The sequence below is a fragment of the Tuber melanosporum genome, assembly GCF_000151645.1.
Source record: "Tuber melanosporum whole genome shotgun sequence assembly, scaffold_119, strain Mel28".
Classification (NCBI taxonomy): domain Eukaryota; kingdom Fungi; phylum Ascomycota; class Pezizomycetes; order Pezizales; family Tuberaceae; genus Tuber; species Tuber melanosporum.
Window position 1 is genome coordinate 251,973 of NW_003298776.1, and position 24,522 is coordinate 276,494.

The 24,522-nt window shown below is 48.8% G+C and overlaps 6 protein-coding genes; 3 read left to right on the forward strand and 3 right to left on the reverse strand.

Moving 5' to 3' along the window:
• Window positions 1–1,551: 1,551 nt before the first annotated feature.
• On the reverse strand, window positions 1,552–2,759 carry GSTUM_00001657001 (uncharacterized protein; the record flags this gene model as incomplete). XM_002835828.2 has 2 exons in its annotated part: window positions 1,552–2,199; window positions 2,267–2,759. The coding sequence occupies one exon, from the start codon at window positions 2,757–2,759 to the stop codon at window positions 2,499–2,501; it is 261 nt and encodes an 86-aa protein (XP_002835874.1). The 3' UTR covers window positions 1,552–2,199; window positions 2,267–2,498.
• A 4,033-nt stretch (window positions 2,760–6,792) lies between these two features.
• On the forward strand, window positions 6,793–9,490 carry GSTUM_00001658001 (uncharacterized protein; the record flags this gene model as incomplete). XM_002835829.2 has 12 exons in its annotated part: window positions 6,793–7,192; window positions 7,260–7,280; window positions 7,333–7,387; window positions 7,442–7,504; window positions 7,700–7,934; window positions 8,023–8,114; window positions 8,233–8,255; window positions 8,329–8,581; window positions 8,654–8,899; window positions 8,961–9,220; window positions 9,290–9,320; window positions 9,366–9,490. Exons 1-12 carry the CDS (start codon window positions 7,172–7,174, stop codon window positions 9,488–9,490), a joined length of 1,425 nt encoding a protein of 474 aa, XP_002835875.1. The 5' UTR covers window positions 6,793–7,171.
• Window positions 9,491–10,930: 1,440 nt separating this feature from the next.
• On the forward strand, window positions 10,931–12,114 carry GSTUM_00001659001 (uncharacterized protein). XM_002835830.2 has 2 exons: window positions 10,931–11,522; window positions 11,744–12,114. Exons 1-2 carry the CDS (start codon window positions 11,295–11,297, stop codon window positions 11,747–11,749), a joined length of 234 nt encoding a protein of 77 aa, XP_002835876.1. The 5' UTR covers window positions 10,931–11,294; the 3' UTR covers window positions 11,750–12,114.
• Window positions 12,115–12,124: 10 nt separating this feature from the next.
• Window positions 12,125–13,675, forward strand: GSTUM_00001660001 (uncharacterized protein). XM_002835831.2 has 5 exons: window positions 12,125–12,509; window positions 12,611–12,686; window positions 12,759–12,928; window positions 13,015–13,064; window positions 13,132–13,675. The coding sequence occupies exons 1-5, from the start codon at window positions 12,183–12,185 to the stop codon at window positions 13,409–13,411; spliced, it is 903 nt and encodes a 300-aa protein (XP_002835877.1). The 5' UTR covers window positions 12,125–12,182; the 3' UTR covers window positions 13,412–13,675.
• Window positions 13,676–18,393: 4,718 nt separating this feature from the next.
• Window positions 18,394–22,155, reverse strand: GSTUM_00001661001 (uncharacterized protein). XM_002835832.2 has 3 exons: window positions 21,583–22,155; window positions 21,212–21,438; window positions 18,394–21,101 (listed from the first exon to the last, which is right to left on the reverse strand). The coding sequence occupies exons 1-3, from the start codon at window positions 21,769–21,771 to the stop codon at window positions 19,253–19,255; spliced, it is 2,265 nt and encodes a 754-aa protein (XP_002835878.1). The 5' UTR covers window positions 21,772–22,155; the 3' UTR covers window positions 18,394–19,252.
• Window positions 22,156–23,506: 1,351 nt separating this feature from the next.
• Window positions 23,507–23,814, reverse strand: GSTUM_00001662001 (uncharacterized protein; the record flags this gene model as incomplete). XM_002835833.2 has 1 exon in its annotated part: window positions 23,507–23,814. Exon 1 carries the CDS (start codon window positions 23,609–23,611, stop codon window positions 23,507–23,509), a length of 105 nt encoding a protein of 34 aa, XP_002835879.1. The 5' UTR covers window positions 23,612–23,814.
• Between the last annotated feature and the right edge of the window lie 708 nt (window positions 23,815–24,522).

A 24,522-nucleotide genomic window follows, 5' to 3' on the forward strand; every position in this document is an offset into this window, starting at 1 on the left:
TCGATGGGGGTATTTGTCTGAAAAGCTTCATATCTAGCGCCTTTCCCATCACAGGATTGTAGCGCAGAGTTCAAAATTAACAATCCCTGCGGGCCACAGTACATATTTCGCGGCCGGGTTTTCGGTACCCTCTCGAAGGCTTGAGGTGTGTGAGTTCGCCAGACCAGCACTCCCGGGGACGGCGGGTCAGGTTACTGTGATTGATTTTGCACAGTATCTAGAGGGGGCCGACTTTGGCGCTTATCCGGTGGTTGTCGGTACGGCAGTGCAGGGCGGGTCCTGTGGGAGTCCAAAGTGGACGACCAAGATATCCTGAAACTATAGATTGGCGGAGGGAGGTCGGCGTAGGCCTAGCAGTAGCAGTGGAGTTCGTACCAGAGCGCTCTATCCTCCTCGGGGTATTTGCTGAGCTTGGGGACGGGGAACCGTAGGAGGACCCGGAAATCTGCGCACTCCATCGGAAAGAATGTTGGTCAGGAATTTGCCTTTCAGAATCCCTGGAGTATCCGATTACCCCCCCGAACCGCAACTCTCTAATTGCCTGCGAAACCGGTATTACCCTCGACCTGGAAAATGAAGGGGATGTGATGCATCTGGTATCATAAGCTGGCACAGCAGGGTGGTAGTTGTTTACACACCCCCGGGACGGAAAATACACGACAGGAATTCCGCTGTTTCCCCCCCCCCCCCGATCCCCAATTCCATTGAGCTGGTGACCTTGCTGTGATGCGGTGTATTCTGCCACCTGTTCTAGCGTCCAGTTGGCGCAGGTAAATTCTAGCAGGGGGTAATTCTGTCTTGCAGTGTTGTTATCGTCGAAGTCTCCGCGTCCGTTCGGGGAGTGCTCGGTGGGTCGGAGTTTGAACTGGTAGTGCGTGGGATGCTAACTACCCTCCCGGGGGAAAAAAGGTTTGCTTGCTCCTCTCCATCCCTCCACAAATTCTCCATTGTAGTTTTCCGAACTCATTAGCGCATCGTTGACACATTTCTGCAATACGGATAAGGGTTCTGGGAGGGAGGCGGAGGGCGTGATTCGTGGTTGTTTCGGGCTGGACGTTTGCGGGATCATCATGGTATCTCACTCGGCAGCATGTATTCCAATGGAAAAAAACAAAAGAAAGCGAGGATATTCAATCTTGAGATACTGGGAAATTTTGAGAAGGGCGAAACAGTCGCACGTCGGTCTAGGGGGTAGGATATAAGGCTCTATGATACTAGGTTAGAAGGTATGTATCCTGGAGACCGATATAGAGTAAAGTTGGCCTCGGAATTTTAGGTATATGGCCTGCTATCATACGAATGGCGAGGGATATGGTATTGGCTATTTTCCTAGCTCTTTGTTTGAGGCCCCTTTTCCTACAAGGTCTATATACTACGGCGGTTTGAAACTTGTAAAGCGCTCTACTTTTAGTTATTTCTCGTGAGAGTCGGTAGATCCACTATCATGCTTGACCGGTGAAGTGGCCAGCATTCTCGAAACGCCCCCCCGTAACGAAAGCGCACGCGTATTACTACTTCACGTCACAACAGAGATCGAACCAACCCATACAATTTACCTCAACAGATTTAATTCAACTTTAACCATACCGGTTATATAGCCATGCAATAATGGAATATGTAAGAATGATTCTCGCTTCACCCACCATCCACACCTGTACGTCCTGGAGTAGTCGAACAATAAAGCCCCCCCACCGCCCCTCACGGAAGCCCTCCTCCCTGGGCGGCGCCAGCGCCAACCCCAGACCGAGATCTTGAGCGTCCTCGCTACCCCAAGAAATAGACCCCAAATCGAGATCCGACAAATGCCCATAACTCGGCGACCCCGACCCCGCCAACATCCCGGAAAAAAGCGACTCCTTTTCACAGCCGGCGGTCCCAGCACCCTCGGGCCCGGAATCACCATCCAAACCATATTTCACTTCGTACTCATCAACATCCCCGATCCTTGACCTCTCCAGCCTCGAAATCCTCCTCTGGGCGAGGTCGATGGCGGGGACTGTCTTACAGAGTAAGGCGGACAACAGGTCCTGGGATTCTTTGCGCTGGTCGATTCGCTCTTGGAGTCTCTCGATGGTGGCTTGCATTTCTTCCAAGGCTTTTTCGTATCCGCGGTAAGTTGCGATGATCTTTTTGTTGGTATTGGTGATCTTTCGGTTAAGTTCTTCGGTGGCGGTGCTGTTGGAGTTGCCCATTTTTGCTCTGAGAGGGGTTGGTCGGTTAGGGCTTGGGTGGTGGGGGGATTGAGGGAGGGGGAGAGGGGAGGTACTTTGGTGAGGTGATAGTGGTAATGAATTGTGGTGGATAGGGGTTTCGTTGGAAGACGTTTCGATATATCTTCTGGAGTAAGTTTTGAAGTTGCTTTGAGAAGTGTTGTGTGGAGAGCTGAAGGATGTTGGGGAGATCTCTTATATAGCGGGTCGGAAGACCCTCTGAGGAGTCCTTGGTTGGAGGTGGGAGTTCCTGCCATTGAGCGGAAGTTGGGAGGATTGCTATGGATCTCAAAGGCGATTCCTATTGTCGTTCCCGACGTTGTCGGTTTGCCATTGTGCGCTAGTCTCATTGCTATTGTCGCTCAAGACACCACCACCAACCATTGACGTTGGTCGAGCAGCGTAGAACAAGGGTTGAGCCATTCCGGCCCCCAAGGGATCTGAACCCTCTACCCCCTCCAGCGATAGTGAATCCCTCCCATAAATTCGGGAACGGATTCCATCCATCATAATTTTTACTCCACCAACCCGTATTACCCGGACACCCATCGTCCTATTATAGTTTATTATTATGTTTTATAATTCCCTTCTAAAGAAAAGATATGATAGCATCATAGCACCAATTACCCCAACATCCACCCAGATACCACCCCGAGTTATGGGTACATGCCTGCTGCAACGACGGTTCCGAACTTGTCGCTGATGTAGCCTTTGACAGTTCTACCAGACCATAATAAGGTGATGTACCTTGTGCCACCATGATAACGGTTTGAATCCCAATAATACAAGCAGCCCACTGCTGGCTGCCAACAGTGGGGACTCTGGCAACGGGGTAAGTTAAGCTATAGATAGAAGCTCTTCGGACACTCGGGGAGGTCCATTTTTATTCATTTCTACGGCGCGTTCAGTATCCTGACTATTTCATCTTTTTTTCTCATCGTCTACTGAGTAACTGGTGCTCGAACTACTCTCTGATTATAATGGCCCAAAGAGTGTCTGGAGAAACAACCAACAAATCAATTTTCCAGGCTTATATTGGAGAGACACATCCAGTAAACTCGTACGTTTATTGGGAATACTTGCCGAATCATCGGCGTGATCCAGCAAGAAACCTTTACCACTCCCCTCTAGCGGTCTCACGTACTATTCTAGATAGATGGTGTGCAGCCCCCGGTGTCGCTTACTTTCAATCCATGGCGTCCTGCACGAGGCGGTGAGCGGCGGGTTTGGAACCGTTGGGTTTCGTGGCAGCTCGAGCAGCAACACCAATCTCTAACAACCTTAGCCCTGCTTCCACGACCCAAGATTAAGAGCAATTCAATTCACGGAGTATCTGGTCAAGATGAAAAGAATAGGCATTCACTGTATAGCATTGTTAAGCTGAAGTGCTACGGCGGTCTGGCAGAGCATGGCGCTGAGAATAGAGCAAATCCATTATAGGCCCTCAGGCTGCGGTGTATCACGGGGGCCCCCGATACTCTGGAGCCCCGAGCTTTGGCGTATCTCTACAGTATTATTGTTTGCGGTGCCTATTTTCGGTAGAGCTGCTGGCGGCGCCAGAACCTAGAGAGGCTAGAACGGATTGCAGCCAGCTTTAGAATCCCCCAGCGGGCGTGCGGAGAGTTTCGGTAGGTTTTCGAAAATCTACCGTACTGGGGGGGGGATATAAGCTTCTGTTCACGCCATAAAAAAGTGTTGCAAGAAAGTGAGATTCCATGATGCACTGGCTGCTACCGGACGCGAACCTGCACTTCTCGACTAAACATCAGATCAACTGCCGAAATGGGCCATTGTATTCTCCGATTTGAAACGGGGGTGTCTGCTCCGACTACGGGGCGGTAAAAAAAACACCCGCCTGATACAAGAGGTAAGTTAGCTCTGAGTATTTAATCTTGGTAGCATGATATTATAATGTGTTATTTGCACCGATAACCAGGTTCGCCCGGTGCGGCCTGGTGTACCATCACCAAACCCTGGAGCATGGTTAAGGAATTGTACATTTAGTTTTAAGCTTGAATATGCTGAGATTCCCTGGAGGTGGAACATAAGTATTGACTGTATCTCGCACAAGAAGCGTTTTGATCTTGGGTGGCGGCATACTAAGCATCATACCTCGTGTAAAACACCAACGCCCATCCTCTCGACAAAGTGGTTCTCGGCACTCTCCGAGTTCTTCCTCGAGTATGATACCAGATAAACGGTGCTGTGCCATTCTGAGCCACACAATGTAACGACCACCTGATATTAGCGCTAATCCGACTAACCCCTATCTTATGACTGCTGGGGGCACACTAGATAGTCAATGCAGTAAAGAAGATACTACACGAAATACTAACGAGATATTGCAAAACCCCCAAGGCCCCATGCCCCCCCCCCGAAACGATTCCCCACGATCTACCCGGCCAATCGGTTCGTTCTCAGCGTGAGAATAGCACATCCGCAGGTTTACAAAACCTACCCGCACAGCGCGGCACCGTACGAGTACTGTGCGCGCACCCCAGGACGCCGTCTTATATCATCCCAGACAGCACATGTGGCCCGGTCACTGATTCCCCACTTTCAGAATAACTCCATCGGCAGTTCATCTCGCGTCTGTCATCGGCGAAACCAATCCCCCACTCTTTCCTTCACCGGGTCATGAAATATCACTTTCCGTAGCACAGCCCACGATACCGTGCCGCTAGGGGGTTCCCCGGTGCTCATGGCACGGATGAAGTGAGCGCAGCATTGATCAATCGGATATTGGCCGGGTCTAAGCGCCTGTCATAACACCTGGCGCCAAGTGTGGTCTCTCGCACTTCCGTACCGCACCTGAGAGAATAGACGCGATATTTCGACAGAGCGGACTTTAGATCGGGAGCGGTGTGGTGCTGGTTCTAGCTGTGCGGCAGCATCGACCCCCATATGTCCTGTTGCTCAAATATATCGGTTCCCATGGACTCTGCGAGGAGAATGTGTAAGCTTTGAGTCGCAAGATTCCGTACAACCGGTGTCATCCTTGGAGTCGAGGTACCGGTGAACTTTTGATGTATCAGGGTCAGGGTGCGCCCCATACACAGGCTGTATGTGGCGCCGGGTCTCCCCGGAGAAGTGGCTCATCGCAGGATGAGTTCGGACCCAGACCTCCATGGGAAAAGTGCAAGACCTACCAAGCAAACACTTGAAGTGGCATGACACTATCACAGGCAGAGTTTTCCAGGTTACCGGCACGCACTCGAGTACAGTACCGGTACCGGTAGTTGGGGAAGCGATAAAGCGTTCTGAGGAATGTGAAATAACAGGCTAATTCTGCAAGTAAACTGACCTTGGGTTGAGTGTACGAGTACAGCAGTACCGGTACTCGAGCACTGTACTCGTACTAGTACAGTAGTCGAGTGCTGTAATCCCTGATCAGCCAACCCTACCCACTACCAGCAACACCAGTACTCGAGTACGGTACCGAGCACACTCAAGGAGCACGCTCTTCTGCAACCAACTCAATTTTACCGAATCTACCACTACCGCATCCAGGCCCGTCTGATCACAATAGCAAAAGCGGGAGGGACCGATTAGTATTTCCAAAACCCACATCGTATTCGGCTTTGTCAGGCACAAGTGACTGCACAACACCGGTACCGGTATCCCAATAAGCCGACCGTCTCGTGGCAGATCGCCCAATAGCGGGGGGTTTCTACTCCGAACACGAGAAGTTAAACCTCAGAATAACGCAGAACCGGCGCAATTACTGATGCAACATGACTCCTGGAGCTCGAAGGATTCTTGGCCATGGCGTCAGACAGGTGCGTTGGGGGAAATTTTTCTCTTCCTTTCTTTTCTTTTTCCTTTCGGGAAGGCCCGAACTAGCTAAATGATATTGAACCCCTCCGATCGAAAGGCCATCATCACGCCAATCATTCAGGATCGGCCTCTGCCATGTTAGAGAGGGACCCGACTGATGGGTTGCATCTGGGTACTGTGCTTGAGTATAGTTCAAAAAGTATTTGTGTTATTCTGCAGCGGCGCGTTGAGCCTTCCCCCCCGAGGGCTTATCAACACCGCCAAGATCCGAGCATTGATCACCATCCGGCCCGAGAACGGGCTTTCGGCGGCCGGAGTGGTATGGATACTACAATATCACTATGCAGCAAAAAAACAGGGCGACCATCCATGGTACCAATCTAGATATTGGTGCCGCTGCGTGGGCATGCGGTAAGGTAGACTATCGCGCCGGTATTTCCATTTGTCAGAAGATTAGAGTCCATAGAACCCATTCACCTTCTCCACCTTCCCCGTCCTCTGCGTACCGGTAATGCACTTGCTCTTCCCAATTTACCGTGCTGGAGAGGTCCGTAGTTCTTGGTGCATTTGAGAGTTTTCCGCCATCCAGAACACTCCTGGCACTTTTATAAGATTAGTCGATGGAAACCTCGCAGTACTTCTTTAGCTTGACTCGCTATTCCTTATTTCTAAACGACCATTAGGAGCCCTACTTCTCGAGATCAAAAGTAGATCTAGCCTGGGCCTATTTCTGACTCCTTCTTTTGCTTATATACTCTCATGCCTCTCCGATCACTCCTCAAGAGAAATAAAAACCTATCCGCAGATTTCTTTGACGGCGCAAGTCATAAGTACCTCTTTATAGTCCTTTCTCTCTCTCTTGTGATTCGATTGGTGAGCGAATAACTTGATTCGGTACCGAGAGTGGCTTCAGAGAGCCTGCTTGACTGGCTGGCTGGCGCTTCGAGTGCCGAACCTTAACCAGCATCATACAAATCACTTTTTTTCTTCCTTTTTCCTCTCTTTGTGGGGAAACCCAGTGCATATAAATATTGAAGGATCCAACGTCGAGAGATAATAGAAGAGGGGGGGGCGCCAATAATAATAAAATGTTTAGCCTTAAGTTTTGGACATGGCTTAGTTATGGGGAAAAGCGGCCGGTGTTTTTGGAGTTTAGGAGCAGCCAGGGATTTATTGTTACCGCAATGTCCCTAGCGGTCTTCACTGTGAGTACCATTCCTCCTAATAATTGGCTTCCGGGATTGGAGAGTCATTAAATGATTGGTGCACTAGGATATTTTTCTTTATGGATTAGTATGACTCTTTAGCCTTTTGTGGGGTTTTGGATGGAGCTTACAGCATTTAGGTCATTCCTGTATTCCCATTCGCATTGGAGAAACGGGCGAATGTTCCCCACGATGGTAACCCCCAAAGTTCCTGCATTTGTTGTCAATCGATTCTGATAGCTTCGCTAGATGTTCAGCGATGGATCTCGGTCTTGTTGGCAGTGTACGGGGCCGGCCTTTTTATAGCATCTCGTAAGTATCACCTCCGGCAGCACCAAATATCCCGAACTAGTTGAGGGCGTATAATATATATACCTCGACATCCACCAAACATCCATTTCTTCGGACGAAGTACCCAATGCCTTGACAGCTTTCTTATAATACCCTATCTTATCGTTGTACCAGATCAATCATTCCCCCGCACAAACTAACATTACGGGATGCCAGCTGTATGCGGGTACCTTGCAGATATAAGCAGCAACAGACGATCATCGCTACTGGCTGGCCTTCTGGCACTTTCCGGCGCAACAGTTCTGCTCTGTGTAGGATCCAATATTACTGTTCTCGCCATTGGCCGATTCCTCCAAGGAGTTTCGGCCGCGGTAATATGGACGGTTGGGTTGGCACTCATTGTCGATACTGTGGGTAAGGATGAGGTCGCGCAGAGTATGGGGGTTGTGAGGTTAGTCTAACCTAGCTCTTTAGAGACCTATCAAGCTTTCGAGCGAGACAAATAGTTGGAGTGGAATAGCTAATTTTTGTCCAAAAAGTGTCGCCATGAGCGGCGGTATCTTTTTGGCGCCCCTACTGGGCGGTATTGTCTACGATAAGTGGGTTCTTCACAAGCGGGCCGTCCCTGGCAGTTGACCTTGCTAATATAGTACATCATAGGGGCGGATATTATGCTGGTAGGATCTTTTTATGATATTCGTCGCACCAAAGTCTGTTTAATCTGCAAGCTAACCGGTGAATTAATTCAGTATTCGCAATGGCTTTTGGCATGGTGAGTTAGAGCCTAACCTGAACTCTCTTTCTCCCGGTCGTTTGGTTTTGCTAACCAATAGTTTCTTTAAAAGCTAACACTTGACATTGTTCTGCGACTCGTCATAATCGAGAAGAAGATTGCAGCGAAATATCTACCCAAAAAAGTAGAATCCGGTGGGCCCTCTCCAGGAGCGGGCCCCAACGGGATGCTTATGAGAGGGGGAAAGGGCTCCGAACCTCCGAAATCCCCCAGCGAGAGAAGCGACTTGATTCAAATACCCAAGAATGCCCACACCCACACGCCTGATAACGGGGAAGGGCCCGCTAACGATAATGAGAATAGCTGTGAGCAAGAGAATTGCCCCTAGTAACACATATCTTCCAAGCAGCTCACTAAAAAATCACCTTTCTCTACAGCCAACGATATCGAAGCAGGACCCACAATCCTGAAGAAGGGCAGCAGGATACCGCCAATCATCAGAATCTTGAAGTATCCTAGACTCCTAACGGCGCTTTGGGGAACAGTCGTTCAGGCAGTAATTATGACATCGTTGGAGACGACATTGCCCCTGCGCGTTCGGGAACTCTTCGATTTCAACGCAACAGGGGCAGGACTAATCTTCCTCGCGGTCGTTCTTCCAACTTTCCTCGCTCCCCTCGTTGGTGAGTTGCTCGCTTTCCTAGGTGTGAGCACATTTGCCGCAGACAAGGCTAACAGTAACAGGTTGGGTATGCGATAAATGGGGAACACGCTGGGTTCAAACCGCGGGCTTCATTCTTTGCTGCCCTTTCTTCGTCTTCTTGCGATTCCCGGACCACAACAGCGTCTCCCAGATAGTCCTAATGTGCGCTATCCTCGCCTTGATCGGAATTGGGCTCGTGTTGGTCCTGCCCACTATGATGGCTGAGATCAGTCTATTCCTCGACGAGGTGGAAGAAAAGAACCCGGGTATACTCGGTAGTAACGGGGCTTATGCGCAAGGGGTAACACACACCTAGCAGAGATTAGGGGACCCCTTGTAACGCGATTACTGACTGTGACTGATTTTGCAGTATGGATTGTTCAGCGTTGCGTTTTCCGCCGGTACCTTCGTGGGGCCTCTGTGGTGTAAGTGAATCACTCAAGCAGAATTATCCTTTGGGGCTGAAGCGCTGACGATATTTCGCAAAGCCGGATTCCTCAAGGATGCCGTGGGATGGAACAATATGGTTTGGACAATTGGTTTGCTCCCCACCTTCCTTGTCGCGTCGTGACCCTCTGCCTAACCTTGTACTCGTACTAACTGCGGCGGTTCACAGGAGCGCTATGCATCTTCACCGCTATTCCAAGTGTGAGTTTTCCCACTTCTCTTCTTCCCGTTTAAGCCTCTATTAGCGCAAAATCTCTAATGAAGCTTTTAGGCGATTTACACCGGTGGGAAGATTAGGAAGGAGGACATTACCGGTATGTTCTCGAGAAGGTCTAGGTAGTACAAAGCACAACATACCTCCAGCCTCAAACCAACTAGAATACCGGTACTCATTGGTCGGCGGTGGTGTGGAGTGCAGTGGCGTATTTCGGTACGATGGTTTTCGACCGTTCTGGCATTTTATACTTTTTTCTTCTCTCTGTGCGTTCCCACCGCGGACAGCCCCCGCTCTTCTCTCCCCTCGACCTGTTGGGAAAACAATAACGATCTCCGCGGCCCTTTTCCCTCTTAATATAGCTACAGAAACCCCTTGAATTATAGACCGTGCCAAGATCATGATTTTCGCGAGAGCCTGAAAAGAAATAGTAAACCCGACCATTCAGGCTGTGACCAGCAGCAAGTGATGGCCCGTGACGCAATCCTTTGTGCTGTGCTCGTACTGTACGAGTACTAGTACAACGTGCCTGAAGCGCTTTAACCGCTTATTGTCCTTCCTTTTCCTCCTAAATCCCGGCATCAGCTGCGGTGACAGCTGGTACAGTATGGCCGTGTGTAACCGCAGCTTTTGATCCAGGCCATCATTGTGCAGTTGAGGGTGAATACCGTCAAACAGCTGCAGGGTAAATTCCGAGTCACTGAGATGTAGTTTTAGTCACTTGTAATTCTTGTTTTTTTCGTCGAGTCGTGGTTTGTTCCCGTATCTTCTTCCGTTCTTCCCAGTCTCCCCACCAGAGTACTGCATGTCCAGCTCATTCGTGCTACCAATCGCTATCGCTATTTGGATAAAGCGTGAATTATGAGCTGGGGTAACAGCAATCTATTTTGTATTAAGTTAGGGAAGAAGTGCCCGGAAACGGGACTTGCAAAATATATGGCAAAAATTCCGTACGTACCTATGTCCAAACCCCTGCCCCCGGATACCTCTTTCCTACTACAGCACGAGTGCCGGTATTTGGAGGAATTTCGGAATGACGGATGTGATACTAAGAACTGCCCCCAATAGTTATTAACTCTTCTTGTACTCGAGTGCTAGGGGGAGGGACGGGAGAGCCTTATCGATAGGTTGAAGATTCGGGATTGAACGCTCGAACAAGCTATTTTTGGTGCAGTCCCTGAACTTGACAGGGAATGGATTGGACCATGTCTTGGTCACACAAAGTTATTGTCCAAAACCGGTGGCAACACCAACTCGCGGCTCAAGTTTTGATCTCCTCCAAGCCGTTCAACCACCGAGACAGCCAACCCCCTCTTCCACCCTGCTCGAGCCACCCTGCTTGAACCACCCAGAAGCTGTCTGAGATGCAAAACGGGACTCCCGCTCCTCCGTCGTACCCCCCCCTTCCCACCGGCTAACGGTGCCTATGTGCAGTTCCTCCTTGCGCCTTCTTTCATCCCTTCCTCCACCCACCTCTTTGCTACCCTACTGTTATAGTACCCCAAGGCCGATCATTGACTCACTAGGGAGCAGAAAAACTGGCCTGTAAGCAGGTGGCACTTGAAGAAGCTCTTCTATGAGTAGAGTGTGCAGTGCATGCTTAGTTTTGCGAAGATCTCCCATATTTCCGATGCAACTTCTGCATTAACTTATTAATACTACATGCTCCAGTTCCGTAAACCCCCAGCTGATTGGCTCAGCCCATTGCTCCAGCATGGCGAGTACGAGTAGTAACATTGCGGGCCAGTCGGAACCATGCAGGACACAGCCCACAGAAAGGTATTTAAGCCTTTCGTTCCCTTCTAGCGCTCTTCTTGGGACCTGGCGGACTCTTACGCTCCTGCTCGATATCGGTACTCTGATCGGCCTCCCCGTCCCCCTCTCCCTCCATCTCTTCCGGTCCTCATACCCCCAAGAATTATATCGTTCAAGTTACCAACTGGTATTGTTACTCTCCTATTTTCTGTTTTTTTTCTTTTTCGCCCAGCCACCCTTCGATCGTCGATACCGGTTTGCTATTCACTCTTGTTGCTTCTGCGCCCTTTTTTCTTTTTCTTTCCCTTCTCGATTTTCGCAATTTGGCGGTTGCGTTCGTGCACTGGACGGGGGTTGATCCCTTCCCGCCCACCCCGCTGAGGGTTTACGGCTGACTCTTCTTTTCAGTCCTAGTCTCACGGAAGGTCTCGGTTTTTTGCAAGCCCTCCTAAAGGGTTAGGGGGAGAAGGAGAGAAAGGACTGCTATAGCGAAAAAGGCATCCTGAGGACTCCTTCCTTTTCCTTTATATCAAGCTCTTGCCAAACCATTCCCCGCAAAAGTGGATCCAAGAGAATCTTAAAACCTTGGTTCTCGAATCTCTGTTTTTATATCTTTCACCACGCCCTATACGGTCATTTCGCCCATACGCCATCATACACGCAATCATTGATCTCCGCCCCGCGTTTTATTCCATTCAGTTCCCGCATCCCAATCAAAATGTTTCTCACATTACCCACAGCAGCGACTGGCGCAGCAATCCTCCTGTTACTACTCCCCCTGATGACGGCGGCGGAATGTGAGTGCGGGTACATGCTCAGACAAACCAGCACGTTCTTCACTCACAAGATGCACACTGATTTCTCTAAAATCCCGGATACTACGGACGTCAACACCGCACTATCAGACTGGGAGGTCCAGGACTGGGCGTTCAACACGAGCTCGAGTGCTGGAGTGATGGCCAGGAAGAATGACGCGGAGAACGTGTGGATTAAGGACGGGAGGCTACACCTACGACAGAAAGGGCACAAGGATGGTGATGACGGGCCCATTAGCGTTGCGGAGGTAGACAGCAAACGGACGGACTTCCAGCATGGGAGTTTCAGGGCGAAGTTCAAGGTCACTGTGGATAAGAAGGCGGTTGGGGGAGCTGTTGCTGGGTTCTTTTTCTACTATGTATGTTCTCATTTGTTTTTTTTATATATGCTCAATGTTTCATCATAAGCTAGTAGTGGTTCCCGTGGGATATCGGAGCCGTGCTAATTGACTTGACTTAGGACGATGAGGATGAGTCAGATATAGAGATCCTAACCAGAGACGGCGACAAAACCATCCGCTACACTCAACACCCTGGTATGAACCCCTGCATCAATACCTCACTTCAAAATTAGTTTCCCCAGGCTAAACTAACTAAATACATATAAGCGTACGATAGTGCCACCGACACCACCATCCCGGACGCAACCTTCCAAATCCAGCTCAAGAAGTCATGGTCAAAAATGCAAGAACACCGCTTTGACTGGACACCATCAAAAACAACCTTCTTCCAGGATAACTCCGCAATCAAGGAAATGACCAAGAACGTTCCCAAACATGTTCGTACTCGCCCCATCTCATCTCACAGAATCTAACCCCACCACTACTGCCAATTGGTTCAATCTAACAACCCATCCCCACTCAGGAAGGCAAAATCATGATCAACCTCTGGGCCAACAACGGCACTTGGAGCGGGTACCAATCCCATCTTTCTCCCAGTTAACCGAAGCAGAGCAAAACTGACCAGTCAACTACACCACAGCCTCCCATCAACCAAAGACGTAAAAATGGAAATGGAGTACATAATGATGTACTTCAACACCAGCGCATCCCAATCCGGCAACGACAAGGACTTCAATTCAGCTTGTGAAGCGGCCGGTGGGCCAGAGAACGAGACCGTCTGCTGGATCAACGACAAATCCGGCGTCTACAGCGAAGACTCAAAAGTCACGCTTTCTGCTTCTCCTGCTGCCTCCATCTCGCAGAACCTGGTCCTCGTTGTGGGGGTGGGCCTGGCGGCGTTGTTGCTAGTTTGGACATAATATGCCTCTTTTTCAGACTCCCTCCCCTTTTTTTTTTTACCCCATTTTTGCTTTAGATGGCCCTGATTTACGAGGAGGGAAAAAAGAGGGAACGCGGGGAGGGTTTTTGTTTTTCCCCTTTATTTCAATTTTATTTCAATTCTATGTATTTTAATTTGACAGCGCTATTACGAGATACTTGAGGAAATATGTTTTCGCTCACTGCTCTGCATAATTTAGCCCAACCCTAATGTACACTAGGGCGAAATCGTCGATACACAGAGAGGTATGATATTCAGAATTAGGATGTCAGTAGTGCTCTCTAAGATGTTTTTTATAGCTCAACTATTCTCTCATTTCTCCAACAACCGTCCTGGTTTTTCCTTTCTCAGTAGCATCGACATCTTCTCTTACCACACCGGCACCATTTACTTGTTCTGCTCCACCAAATTATCATTACCCTGCACCACTATGATATTCCCCACTACCGGTAACCAAGAATAAGTCTTCCCCTCGACCTGTTACACTAACAAGTGTAACGGGACACAATTCAACCCCACCAAATCCCCCCCCCTCTGCCCCCGCATCCAAAAGGAAAGAAAAGAAAAGAAAAAAGAAAAAAGCCTCCCATCCCCACTTCATAATTTACCGACCATCGCCGCCTACCAAACAGGGAGCTCGAAAGTCAGGGAACTCTCGCGCTCAGATGGGGAAGCCGTTTGTTTTACTAACTTAATAAGCATCTCTACCGTAGGTAAACAGTAGTAAAGCGTTAGTCAACTGTGATCAGGGACTACCGTACTCGTATCAGTGCGTATCTCTCTCCCACCAAAGCAAACTAAAATCAAACAAAACCCTAAATCCCCGGATAAAGGTCAATTGGCCCGGTTGGTCTAGTGGTATGATTGTCGCTTCGGGAGAAGTTCCCCCAATGGACGGAAATCTTGGTATGTGACAGGTCTCCGGTTCGATCCCGGAATCGGGCCTTGCTTTTTTCTCCCCCTTTCTTGTTCTTTGCTTCTTCTTCCCCGTTTGTTCCGAGGGATCGGCGGTGGTACAGGTAGCCAGCCTCATTCCCTCGTGCTCTCACCGCACTGCCCACATTCCGCCCAGACCTCGAATTCGAAGAGGACGAATCGTTACACGAGTAGGAAGGCATGACGTAAATGCTACTCACTCACTGCCGGTAGACCAGTAGCAAGTCCGTCCCTCTTATAGTATAATAGAACTATATCCAGACACCCAGGGTAGCATCCCAGTCAACCGGTAGTCTACTCGTACCGGTATCGCACGGCGATCTGCACATTAGATTAGTGCATCTTAGGTGTTGTGCGGTAAGGGGTACTCGAGTAGTAGGTACCGGTACTTGGAGGTACTTCCTACATTGGTTTCTGGTGCGATACACCACAGTCACCCCCCCACACACACTTGCAGCGGCGGAGCCATGGATCGAGACCTCCTCTTCCTGCCAAAAGGATATAATGACCCATAACCCTCTCCCCCCCATTCAAGTACTCGTCCCCGACCACACAACAAGTACCGGCACGATACCAGAAAACAGGGGCTCGACAGTATCATACTTTCCATGTGGGCCAGGGTACTGCACGGTACCGGTACTCGAGCGCTGTAGGCACGATATTCTCATACCCACCCTCGCAAGAAAAGCATTCCAACCAACCGTTCCCAGATACGCCTCTACGGGTATGATACAATACCGCAGAACCTTTTTTTTAACACAATTCGTTTTCTCTTTCGAATAATGAGAAGAGAAAGAGAGAGAGAGGATTAGACTAGACTAGCAAAAGCATTTCCAAGAGACGGGGTGTGTACGAGAAGTTTTTACAAACAAATGGCGGACGGGCGGGGGGGAATGAAGCATAACGCATACCCGTGGGTTCCCGTCCGTCCGTGCTTATGACATATCCTATATCATACACGAGTACTGTATAGTACCTGTTTTTCATGAGAACGTTCAGCTGAATGTCATGTGATTTTTGCTTAGGAAAAACAATTAATAATAACTACTGAGATTGTGAGGGTAATCCCGAAGAGCTTCCAAAAAGGAACTGCTTGCTAGTGTGTATCATACAGTATGTATGTATGTAGACTAAACTAGGTGGGAGTTCGAGTGATATTTCAAGGTGGAAAGTTTCACCCGCTATTTGCGGGGGTAAGCTCCTTATCACGCTCACATACGTGGTATCATATATCTAACTGGCATAGGCGATTATCAATGGACTACCGGTACTCTATCGTAATTGTCTTAGGAGGTCGTCCATTATTCGTGCCTGTGCTCGTACCAGTCATGATGATTGTATCACTTGCTATCCGCCAATCGATTCCGCTCACCGACCCCTTGCTTGATACTTGCACTGGGGCATGATACCATTTCTTTCTACCTCTCAACCTTTCCATCCTTTCCCTCCTCCGTTCCCCCTCCAACCTCCTCAATTCTCCCCCCACGTTCACGGGTTTAAAGGGTAAAACCTGATAATGTGGAATGTTTATTTGGGAGGGGAGAAGCAAATCCTTGCTTGCCTTATTGCCTCCAATTGCTACTATTTTGAGGCGTCCTGGAGCGTCATACTCACACCGATCGAGTAAGTATCATACAAAAGTTGCTTTTTATTATTAACCTGTGTCTCGGAGACTGACTGACATGGGAGTCACGAAATTTTCCGCAGTTTCAGTATACCGTTGGAGATGTGATAGATACCACTACGATACAACTTTCCAGAATCAATGTTTTTTTCATTTTTCATTTGGGAAAAAAAAAAAAAACACCACAAAATCCCAGCACCGCTAACCTCCATTCCATTCCACAACCCACCGGCCACACAGCAGCCCTGGTATGATAACATGCAGGGTGGACTATCACGAAGCGGACAAGCATCACAGGTTAGGAAGGCACCAAGGAAAACATTGTACAAGTACAGTATGATATTATAAAAAAAGGGTCGCAACGCAGGTGCACCACCTGCTCAACGGATGAGCGGGTACCGCAAACCGCTCCGTAGGGTTCGTTAGTGGAACACACCATGGAAAAAAATGAAAACCCTTCCGTGGGTCTCCATCACCCCCTGTAAAAGTAAATAAACAAATAAATAAATCTCCAGGATAGATAGATAGGTTTTAAAGTCATGGTGGTGATTCAGCGGGGAGAAAAAGGGGGTTATAGTAACCTTCGAGATTTGCGAGCTGATTGAGTACTGTACGTCTGATCGTCATGAGGTATCACTCTATTGATGGTGCTTTAGCAGCTGGAGGCCAAGACCATAAAAGGGGACTCCCAAGAAGGGTTTTGCACCTCCTCTTGGAGTAAACATTCCACTTCATACAGATGAACCCTTGTGAAGGTTACGCTCACCACCACTGTATATATTGCTAACGGAGGGAGGAAAGAGTTATCATACCTTAATCATCTCGACAGGGACGGCGGCGGCGTAAATTCCCCCCTTTTCCACTTGTTTTCGGCGGATGTAAGTCGTGCTATTTACCAGTAACCTTGCTATGATACATGTACAAGTAATTTACAGTACCGTTGAGATGGGATGGATATATTACGAGATCAGCGGTGCAAGTACTGTATCTTAAAATCTCCCGGATCATCAGAGTTGCTTAGCATTCATTACTGAAGGAAGAAAAAAAAAAAAAAAAAAAAAAAAAACTGTGCCATGGAAGGAATGGAAAAAAATTCTCCCCTTTTCTTTTCATCTAAGCCATCCAAGCCATACTGTATCATACTTCCCCCCTGACATACCGGTACTCTACGAGTAGATTGTGCGCAAGTTAGTATTCAACTCACGCCAAGGTCCGATTTCAAGCCTTTATCACAACAGCACGCGTTTCCCCTCCCCTCGAGCACAGTGGGTAAATTAGACTACAAGTTATCGTATCCAAAGCGAACCCCAAGAGGCACGGCGACAAACTCGCGATTTTGCCCTCGGGTCTGGACTAACTAACTAACTAACTAACTAACTAACTAACCAACCTTTCCATCTCGCCCCCTGTGGAAAAAAGAAAAAACCTGCGCCAATTACCGTAAGCTTATCGGATATTCGGATCGCACGTCTCGCAACGAACTTTACTCGTACTGTACCGGGACCTGATTGGGTAGTGTAAGTTACCGCTTATGCCCCTTGTTGGCTTCGCGCGGGGACTCTCGGGGATACAAGTCTATGAGTAAAAACTTTCTTTTAAACTGCTTGTCATGAACTCGTATGATAGTACTCTCGGTTTTATTCATTGACAAGTTAATCACGTGAACTCGCAACTGTTTGTCATGATTGACACCACCTTTTTTTTTTTTTTTTTCCCCTTTCAAAGCTCAATGAAGTCCTACTGTACGAGTACTGTATCTGTACTCGAGTATATCTGGCCGTCAGGATAATTGTACTATTACTCGAGTAGTGAGCGTAATAACTGTTCCCAGAAATAAGTATGATATTATTTCCGAGAGCCTTCATTTTGACATCATTATTGCATTTCGATTGGATTAGCTAAAGCTAAACTAAAACTATTGAGTTTTGGCGTCAACCGGACATGCAAAGTACGAGTACAGTACAGTATCATATCATAGGTCAGTTTTTTTGCGGCAAGGAAAACCCCCATAATATTATAATAAAATTAATAATATCGTACAGTAATAATAATCGGGATCAAAACGGAGGTTTGGTTGGGGTGGCATCTACTGTATGATAACACGCATCCTTAAACCTTCAACCATTCTGGATGCGCGCATCATGGACGATGAAAAAAACATTTGTCAAGATGAGGAGGAAAACCACCCACATATTGTACTTTGAGCATCAATCCTGTCATCATCATACAGCACCCTACCCATAATGCCATAATGCTATAATCCGAGTGACATCCCATGCTTACACTCTCACACGCACAGGTTACACCCACACCCACATCCACATCACACTTTAAACAAAGCGGTGGAAAAAAAAAATTTAAAAAATTAAAACAAAAAAAAGTCCAAAAACTAACTTATAGTATGCACACAAAATCCCTCAATTCCGTGCTCCAATTATACCGATCGTGCTGGTTCATCTACCGGTACCTTACTCTCCACACCCCATTCCATCCTTTCAATCCAAACCCAATTCATTCTCATTCATTCATTCATTACGCCCTCCACCCCCACCACAGTTTTTCCCCGCCAAACACGTCATGTAGTAAGCAAACCAGAATAAGTGAGCTTCCAAGAACAACAAATATAAAAAAATATAAAAAATAAACTAGCCAAGACAGACACTAAACTCCTTTTTTTTTTGTTGTTCAGACTCAGACGTACGAGATAGACGCAGAAAGTAAAACACACACAGACATCGAAAGAGGTTAGTCAAGTGAACAAATAATGAACGGTCGAGTAGAAAAAGAGAAAAAGGCAAGGCAAGACACCCCATGCACAAATTGAAGAAATTTGACAAAGAAAAAAAAAACAGTGAATAGCCATACTTGTATGATCGGTGTAAAAAAGGTCAACAAGAGGAACATATATAGATAGAAAAGTAGAGTGCTAATGATAATTGTATTGAATTGAACAAACGATAACTCCGTGTTGGCCATGACAATGATGACGATGAATGGTAATATGTGAAGAAGGAAGAAGGAAGGAGGAATAAATAAAGGGATGGATAAGATGACGTTATCGTAACTCAATAGCGACAAGAAACTGGAGGTTTCGTTTTATGGGTGGTAAGGGTGGGTGATTTATATTAGATTGTTGTCGAGGAGAGCATACCCCGGTGGGCAAAAAGCGCAGGGCACCCAGAATTCGTAAAGTGAAGATAGATAGCGGCGGCGGGGGGAATGAAACTCGGAACAACGGCCATGATTAGGCTTATACTTTGTTCAGTGTACGACGGATGCAGCATGCGTAATGGTCGCCTTCATCTTTTTCAGATCGCTGTGCATTTTCAGCACAGCGTCTAGCTTTTCCTTCTTCTTGAAGGAGTCCGTGATAGCTTGGACTTCTCTGTGTAACCTCTCATATCGGGCGTAGTCCTCTTTGAACTTGCGGGCTAGTTGAATTGTCGGGATGTCCGGGGCGATGTTCCGGCGTTTGTTGCTGCTGGTACTCGAGGAGGTGGATGTGCTAGTGCTTGGCCTCTCATGCTCACGTTCGCGGTCCTGGTCTCGGTCCCGCTCCCTCTCTCTTTCCCGGTCGATCGATCTTCCATTCGGTCGTGAGTAACCATCCTCACGGTCACGGTCTGCCGCCAAAGTGGCCTTTCTCTTTAATGGCGGAGAGCTATTCGGGATGTAGCGCGGTTTTGCCTTCGCAGGGTGCGCGACCGAACCCAGCGGTGACCGACCAGGTGTTGCCGTTCTCATGCTCGGCGTTAAGAGAGAAGGTGAGGAAGCGGCCGTTGTACCACCCATGTCCGATGCATTGACCGGCGGCGATGACCCCAGAGGCGAGGGTTTGGGCGGAGAATAGCTCGAGCTACGTCGGACGATCTGCTCCTTCGACGAAAGTGAATTGGCACTCGCATTCGATGTAGGTGCAACTTTGTACCCATTTGCCTTCGTGGCGGTGTTGGACGACTTCGGAGGTACGATTTTCCTGGCTCTCTTGACAGGGGATTTCTGCACTTTGTTAGACAAGGCTTTTTTGGGCTTCAGCCTTGCTTCCTCCGCCTCCAAATCCGAGGCTGGAGCGGATGCTATTGACGGAGCCTTAGACATTGGGCTGGGAGCTGGCCTTGTTGCCAGAGTAGTCTTTTTCTCAACCGGCTTAGCGGGTGATAGCTTCACATCCACCATCTCAATATCCTCGTCGGAATCTTCCACCCTCTCTGCAGACTTAATTTTCGAATTCGCACCTGTGGCGCAAGCTTCTTTTGCAGCTGCAGCCTTGGTAGCCTTGGTGTTGGCCGACTTTGGAGCTTTCACAGTGGCTGCTTTAGCCTTGGGTGCCGCAGCCTTTTTCGTGCCCTTCTTGCCTATTATCCGGGAAATGGCATCCTTTTGCCCTGCCTTCGTAGCCGGTTTTGTCGCCGGAGCAGTCTGTGAATTAGATCTACTCATCGGCTCACCACCGCTCGGCTTCTTCCCGGTTGGTGAGACTTGCGACGGCTCTGCGGCGTCTCCAGTAACTTTTATGCTTGGCGGGGGCACAGGCTTCGCTGGCCTGGTTGACTGCGGGGCCGGCGGACATGGATCGACCTTCCCTCTATCTTCAGGTGCTAATGTCTTCTGCCACTCGGGCGCTTCCCGCGGTAACAGCAGCCTGTTAAAAGCCGCTCTACAATTCGATATAGCTACCTCTCGATTCGCTTGTGACGGGTATGGAAATTCCCAGATATCGAGATCCTTGTAGACATCATCCACCAGCTCCCACAGCTTCGAATTCCTATATCCAACCTTCTGTAGTATTCGCAGACATACATCCTCAGAGACCCTTGTCCTGGACGCAAGATTCTGCTCCGAATCGGGGCCCATGGCGAGCAAATGTATTAAAGGAACCCTCAATGCCTCCAATTTCGCATTGATCATGGCGGAATGAGCAGCCGCATCAGCCTCACTGAGGGCTGGTGATTTTCCAGCTCTCGTGTGTGGCGTGCTTGGATGAGACCTCGGCTGCGTCACAGGTTTCCGTGCATTCTTTCCTCTCCCCGTGGCCGCTGGCTTTTTCATGTAAGCGGCACGCCTTCCGGACACCGCAGGTGGCATCGAAGCACTATCTACAACCACAGTTCTGCATCCGGTGTGTGAGTGAGCAATGATCACAAAGGTCGGGAGGAAAACAGGAGAATCCGACAACCCAAAAACCAATGGGAATCGATTAGACTCAAATGCAAGACTTACGTAGAAGCCTCCTTCTCCTGGTTAATCCGGCGATACGACTCCTCCAGAGCGCGAAGGCTCTCATCGGGGGTATCCGCGTATAGTTCTCGGACCTCAAGTTGATGTGTGAAGGTTCCGGCAAAGTCCAACTCACCCCCCAAAGAAGCCTGTTCGGCCCGATACAATTCATGCCGGCTGGACTCAATGGTAGATAGGATCTCCATTATTTGGTCACCATAGGATAGCCTCTAAATAATCCGACAACAAGCGGACGCAACAGTAAAACCGTTAGCCAGCTGAATCCACGACAAAGATGGCCAAAAAAAATTGATGCGCCCCATCCCGCTAAACGGCAAACAAGCAAAACATCAAACTGATGGAGTTTCCCGTACCATGGACTTCCCGAAGGTTATCTTCAGGTCGGCCTCATGCTTGAGCACTTCCTCCAGGACATTGCTCCCGCCAAAAGCGATCCTCATGACCTGTTGCCCATGCACCACAGTTGCACCCTTCCCGTTGCCTACAGTTGGGGGAGCAGTACCCAGCGTGACACCGCCGTCAGAGATTGTGAATCCAGGCATGACTTTTTTTTTTTTTTATCCCGAAAAGTAAACGGTAGTCGATCTGGCAGGCCTTTCTACGAGCCAACGAAGCCGGGAAAGTAAGCAGTGAGAGGGATGAGGGTTTCGTTGAGCCCTGTTCCCTCTCCGCAAGAACCCGCCCTCGCACTCCAGCCAAGGGCCACTGGGGAATGACAGGTAGTGGGGTGGGTTGTGTGGTGTGCGGTGCGGTGCGGTGCGAAGCGAGAGAGGGTGCAATAGATACCGAGAGTGAGTGTCAGAGCAATGACTAGAGTTGGGTAAGACGGATGAGAGAGAGGGGTGAATAAGGGAAGATTGGAGGGGTGGAGGAAGAAAGCGAGCGTGGGAAGACAGGTGGACAGAGCAAGAGAGTGAGGAAAAGCTCCAAACAATGAAGGGTCGAAGAAGGCAAAGAGTGAAGACGAGGGTCGGTTCCGAAGGGATTATTGTAACACTCGAGAGAGATGCTAGAGGGAGTGAGAGATGGTAGAAGTAAGTTAGAGAGTGTGTGTTAGTGGGGGTGAGGGAGGAAGGGGAGTGTGCGAGGTGGAGGGGAGTGAGCGGCGAGAGTGTGAGAGTGTGAGAGTGTGAGGGAGGGAGGGAGGAGGGACAGAGTACAGCGGAGGGAGCTGCTGCAGCGGTTGGCCAGGGTGGACTAGTGGATGGTGGAGAATGGAAATTTCCGCCCAAATAGGAAACGCGCCTAGCAACTCGCACCAGGAAGGAAAGTAAAAAAAGGTGGGAAGGGCAACCTTAGAAATGGAAGAGAGAGAGGGAATAAAAGGGAACGAACATAAAGTGTAAGTTACAAAGCGATGACTATGATATCAGTGAAATTCCCATCACAGCACCAGCAAACCATGAAACCCTTCTTCTTCTTCTCCTTCTACGAGTAATTCATTCTACAGAAGGTTTTTTTTTTTTTGACGCTAATTCACTCATTGAGAAAGAAATGACATTTATCCCGACGGTGAATCTCTGATAAGATTATTAGATAATGATCTGCACACTAAACAGGCGCAGCCAGCAGTAGCAGCAGCAACCCAGTGTCCCTTCTTCATCCATCAGACCTGACCTGAACTTTCAGGCCCTTCATGAATGATATCACGGCAAATAACTTGTAATAATTCCGACCTCCTCCTCCATGAACCTCCTCTCTAAAATAGTGCTCGAGTGTTTCCACAAGACCGCATGACAAGGACCATGGGAGAAAGAAGAAGAAAAGAAAGGAAAAGAAAGAAAAAAAACCCTCTATCACTCACTCAATTCAGGCATAGAAAAAGAAAATAAAAGAAACCCACCCACTGCCATACATTCATTCATCCGTTCATTCCCAGGGCCGAAGGGGAAGAAGAGGAAAAGAGGGAAAAAAGAAATCATACTGCACAGAAAGAAAAAAATAAAAAGAGAATGTAGGCACGGCGCTGGACTGAACAAAATTTCCCAATTCAAGTTCCTAACGGCTACCGGTACTGGATGGGCTCTCAGAAGGCCAGGCACGGATAATAAAACAATAGAATGGCATAAAAGATCTCGAGAAACGCCTCCGGATTCTAGCGGAGAGGAAGCAGAACATAGCACAGGTAGTCTAGGTACAACATAGTACCGGCATTGTACTTACTGTCCGAGCACATATGAAATGTCGTAGCTCGCCTGTAACCCATGTACTGCACGTGCAAGAGGCAAGAAGAAACAGAAGAACAATATCTACGAGCACCCTGGTGCCCGGGCAGTGCTAAACATAAATATATTGAGCCCCCCCCCGAAGCAAAGCAATTACTGTAAACAAGAGAGAGAGAGAGAGAGAGAGAGAGCTCTTTACCCAGCGCCGCCTAAACATCCACCCCCCATCTCCATTCCCATTCCCATGGTCTATCGCAGCATTCCTTCAGCCTATCATACAAGTGGCAACGGGCAATAGACAACACAACACAATTGGCCGAAACCTCCTCACCCAATCCGAGGCTCCATCCATCGTGGCACTCTGCGCCGGCTTGCCTATGGACCAAGGCCGAACCCTCCCCTCCACGGCGCTTGGTCGGTTGACTTGCCTGCGAACTGGATGGCGAGGGTATCGCAACTGTGAGCGGAGCGAGTGTTTATAATACTTGTACCAGTGCTGTGCGAGCACCATGCTGTGTGAGCTATCTTAGCTACTCGTACGGCACCGGAGCAAGTAAGGGAGAGCAGGCTAGCCAGGCACGAAACGTAAATGTAGGTACGGTAGGGGTTCTAACGTGCACTGTGCCGTGCTCTACTCTACAGCACCGCACCCGCAATGGTAGACGTCATACCGGTATTGTACTGGATAGTGTTGCTCCCTATGATAAATTTACTCCAACACTGTAGGCGGAAATAACGAGACACCCCACCCGTACCGCCAGACGCCCAGGCAAAGAATTGAGAAACGAGCCATCCATCGTCACCATCACCATCACCACCACCACGGAGAAGGGACACAGGGGACGCCTGGCTGGTCAGCCAAGCAGGTAATAATCTAATCCATGCATAACTCACCGGCATCGTGCCCTCAAGGCCAAGAGGCATCCGAACACAACGAACAAGGCAGTCAGGGCCAGTAATATATTAATTCGAACCAAATGAAATAAACCGCGGGGGAGGGGGTCGTCCTTCTTCTCTCTTTCTCTCACCCAATGACTTCCAAGTTCCAGGTACGCGAGCTTTGCTGCTCTAACGTCAATGTTTTTTTTTTCCCTTGATGGGAGAGGGGGGGAGTGGGGACCGGGAGGG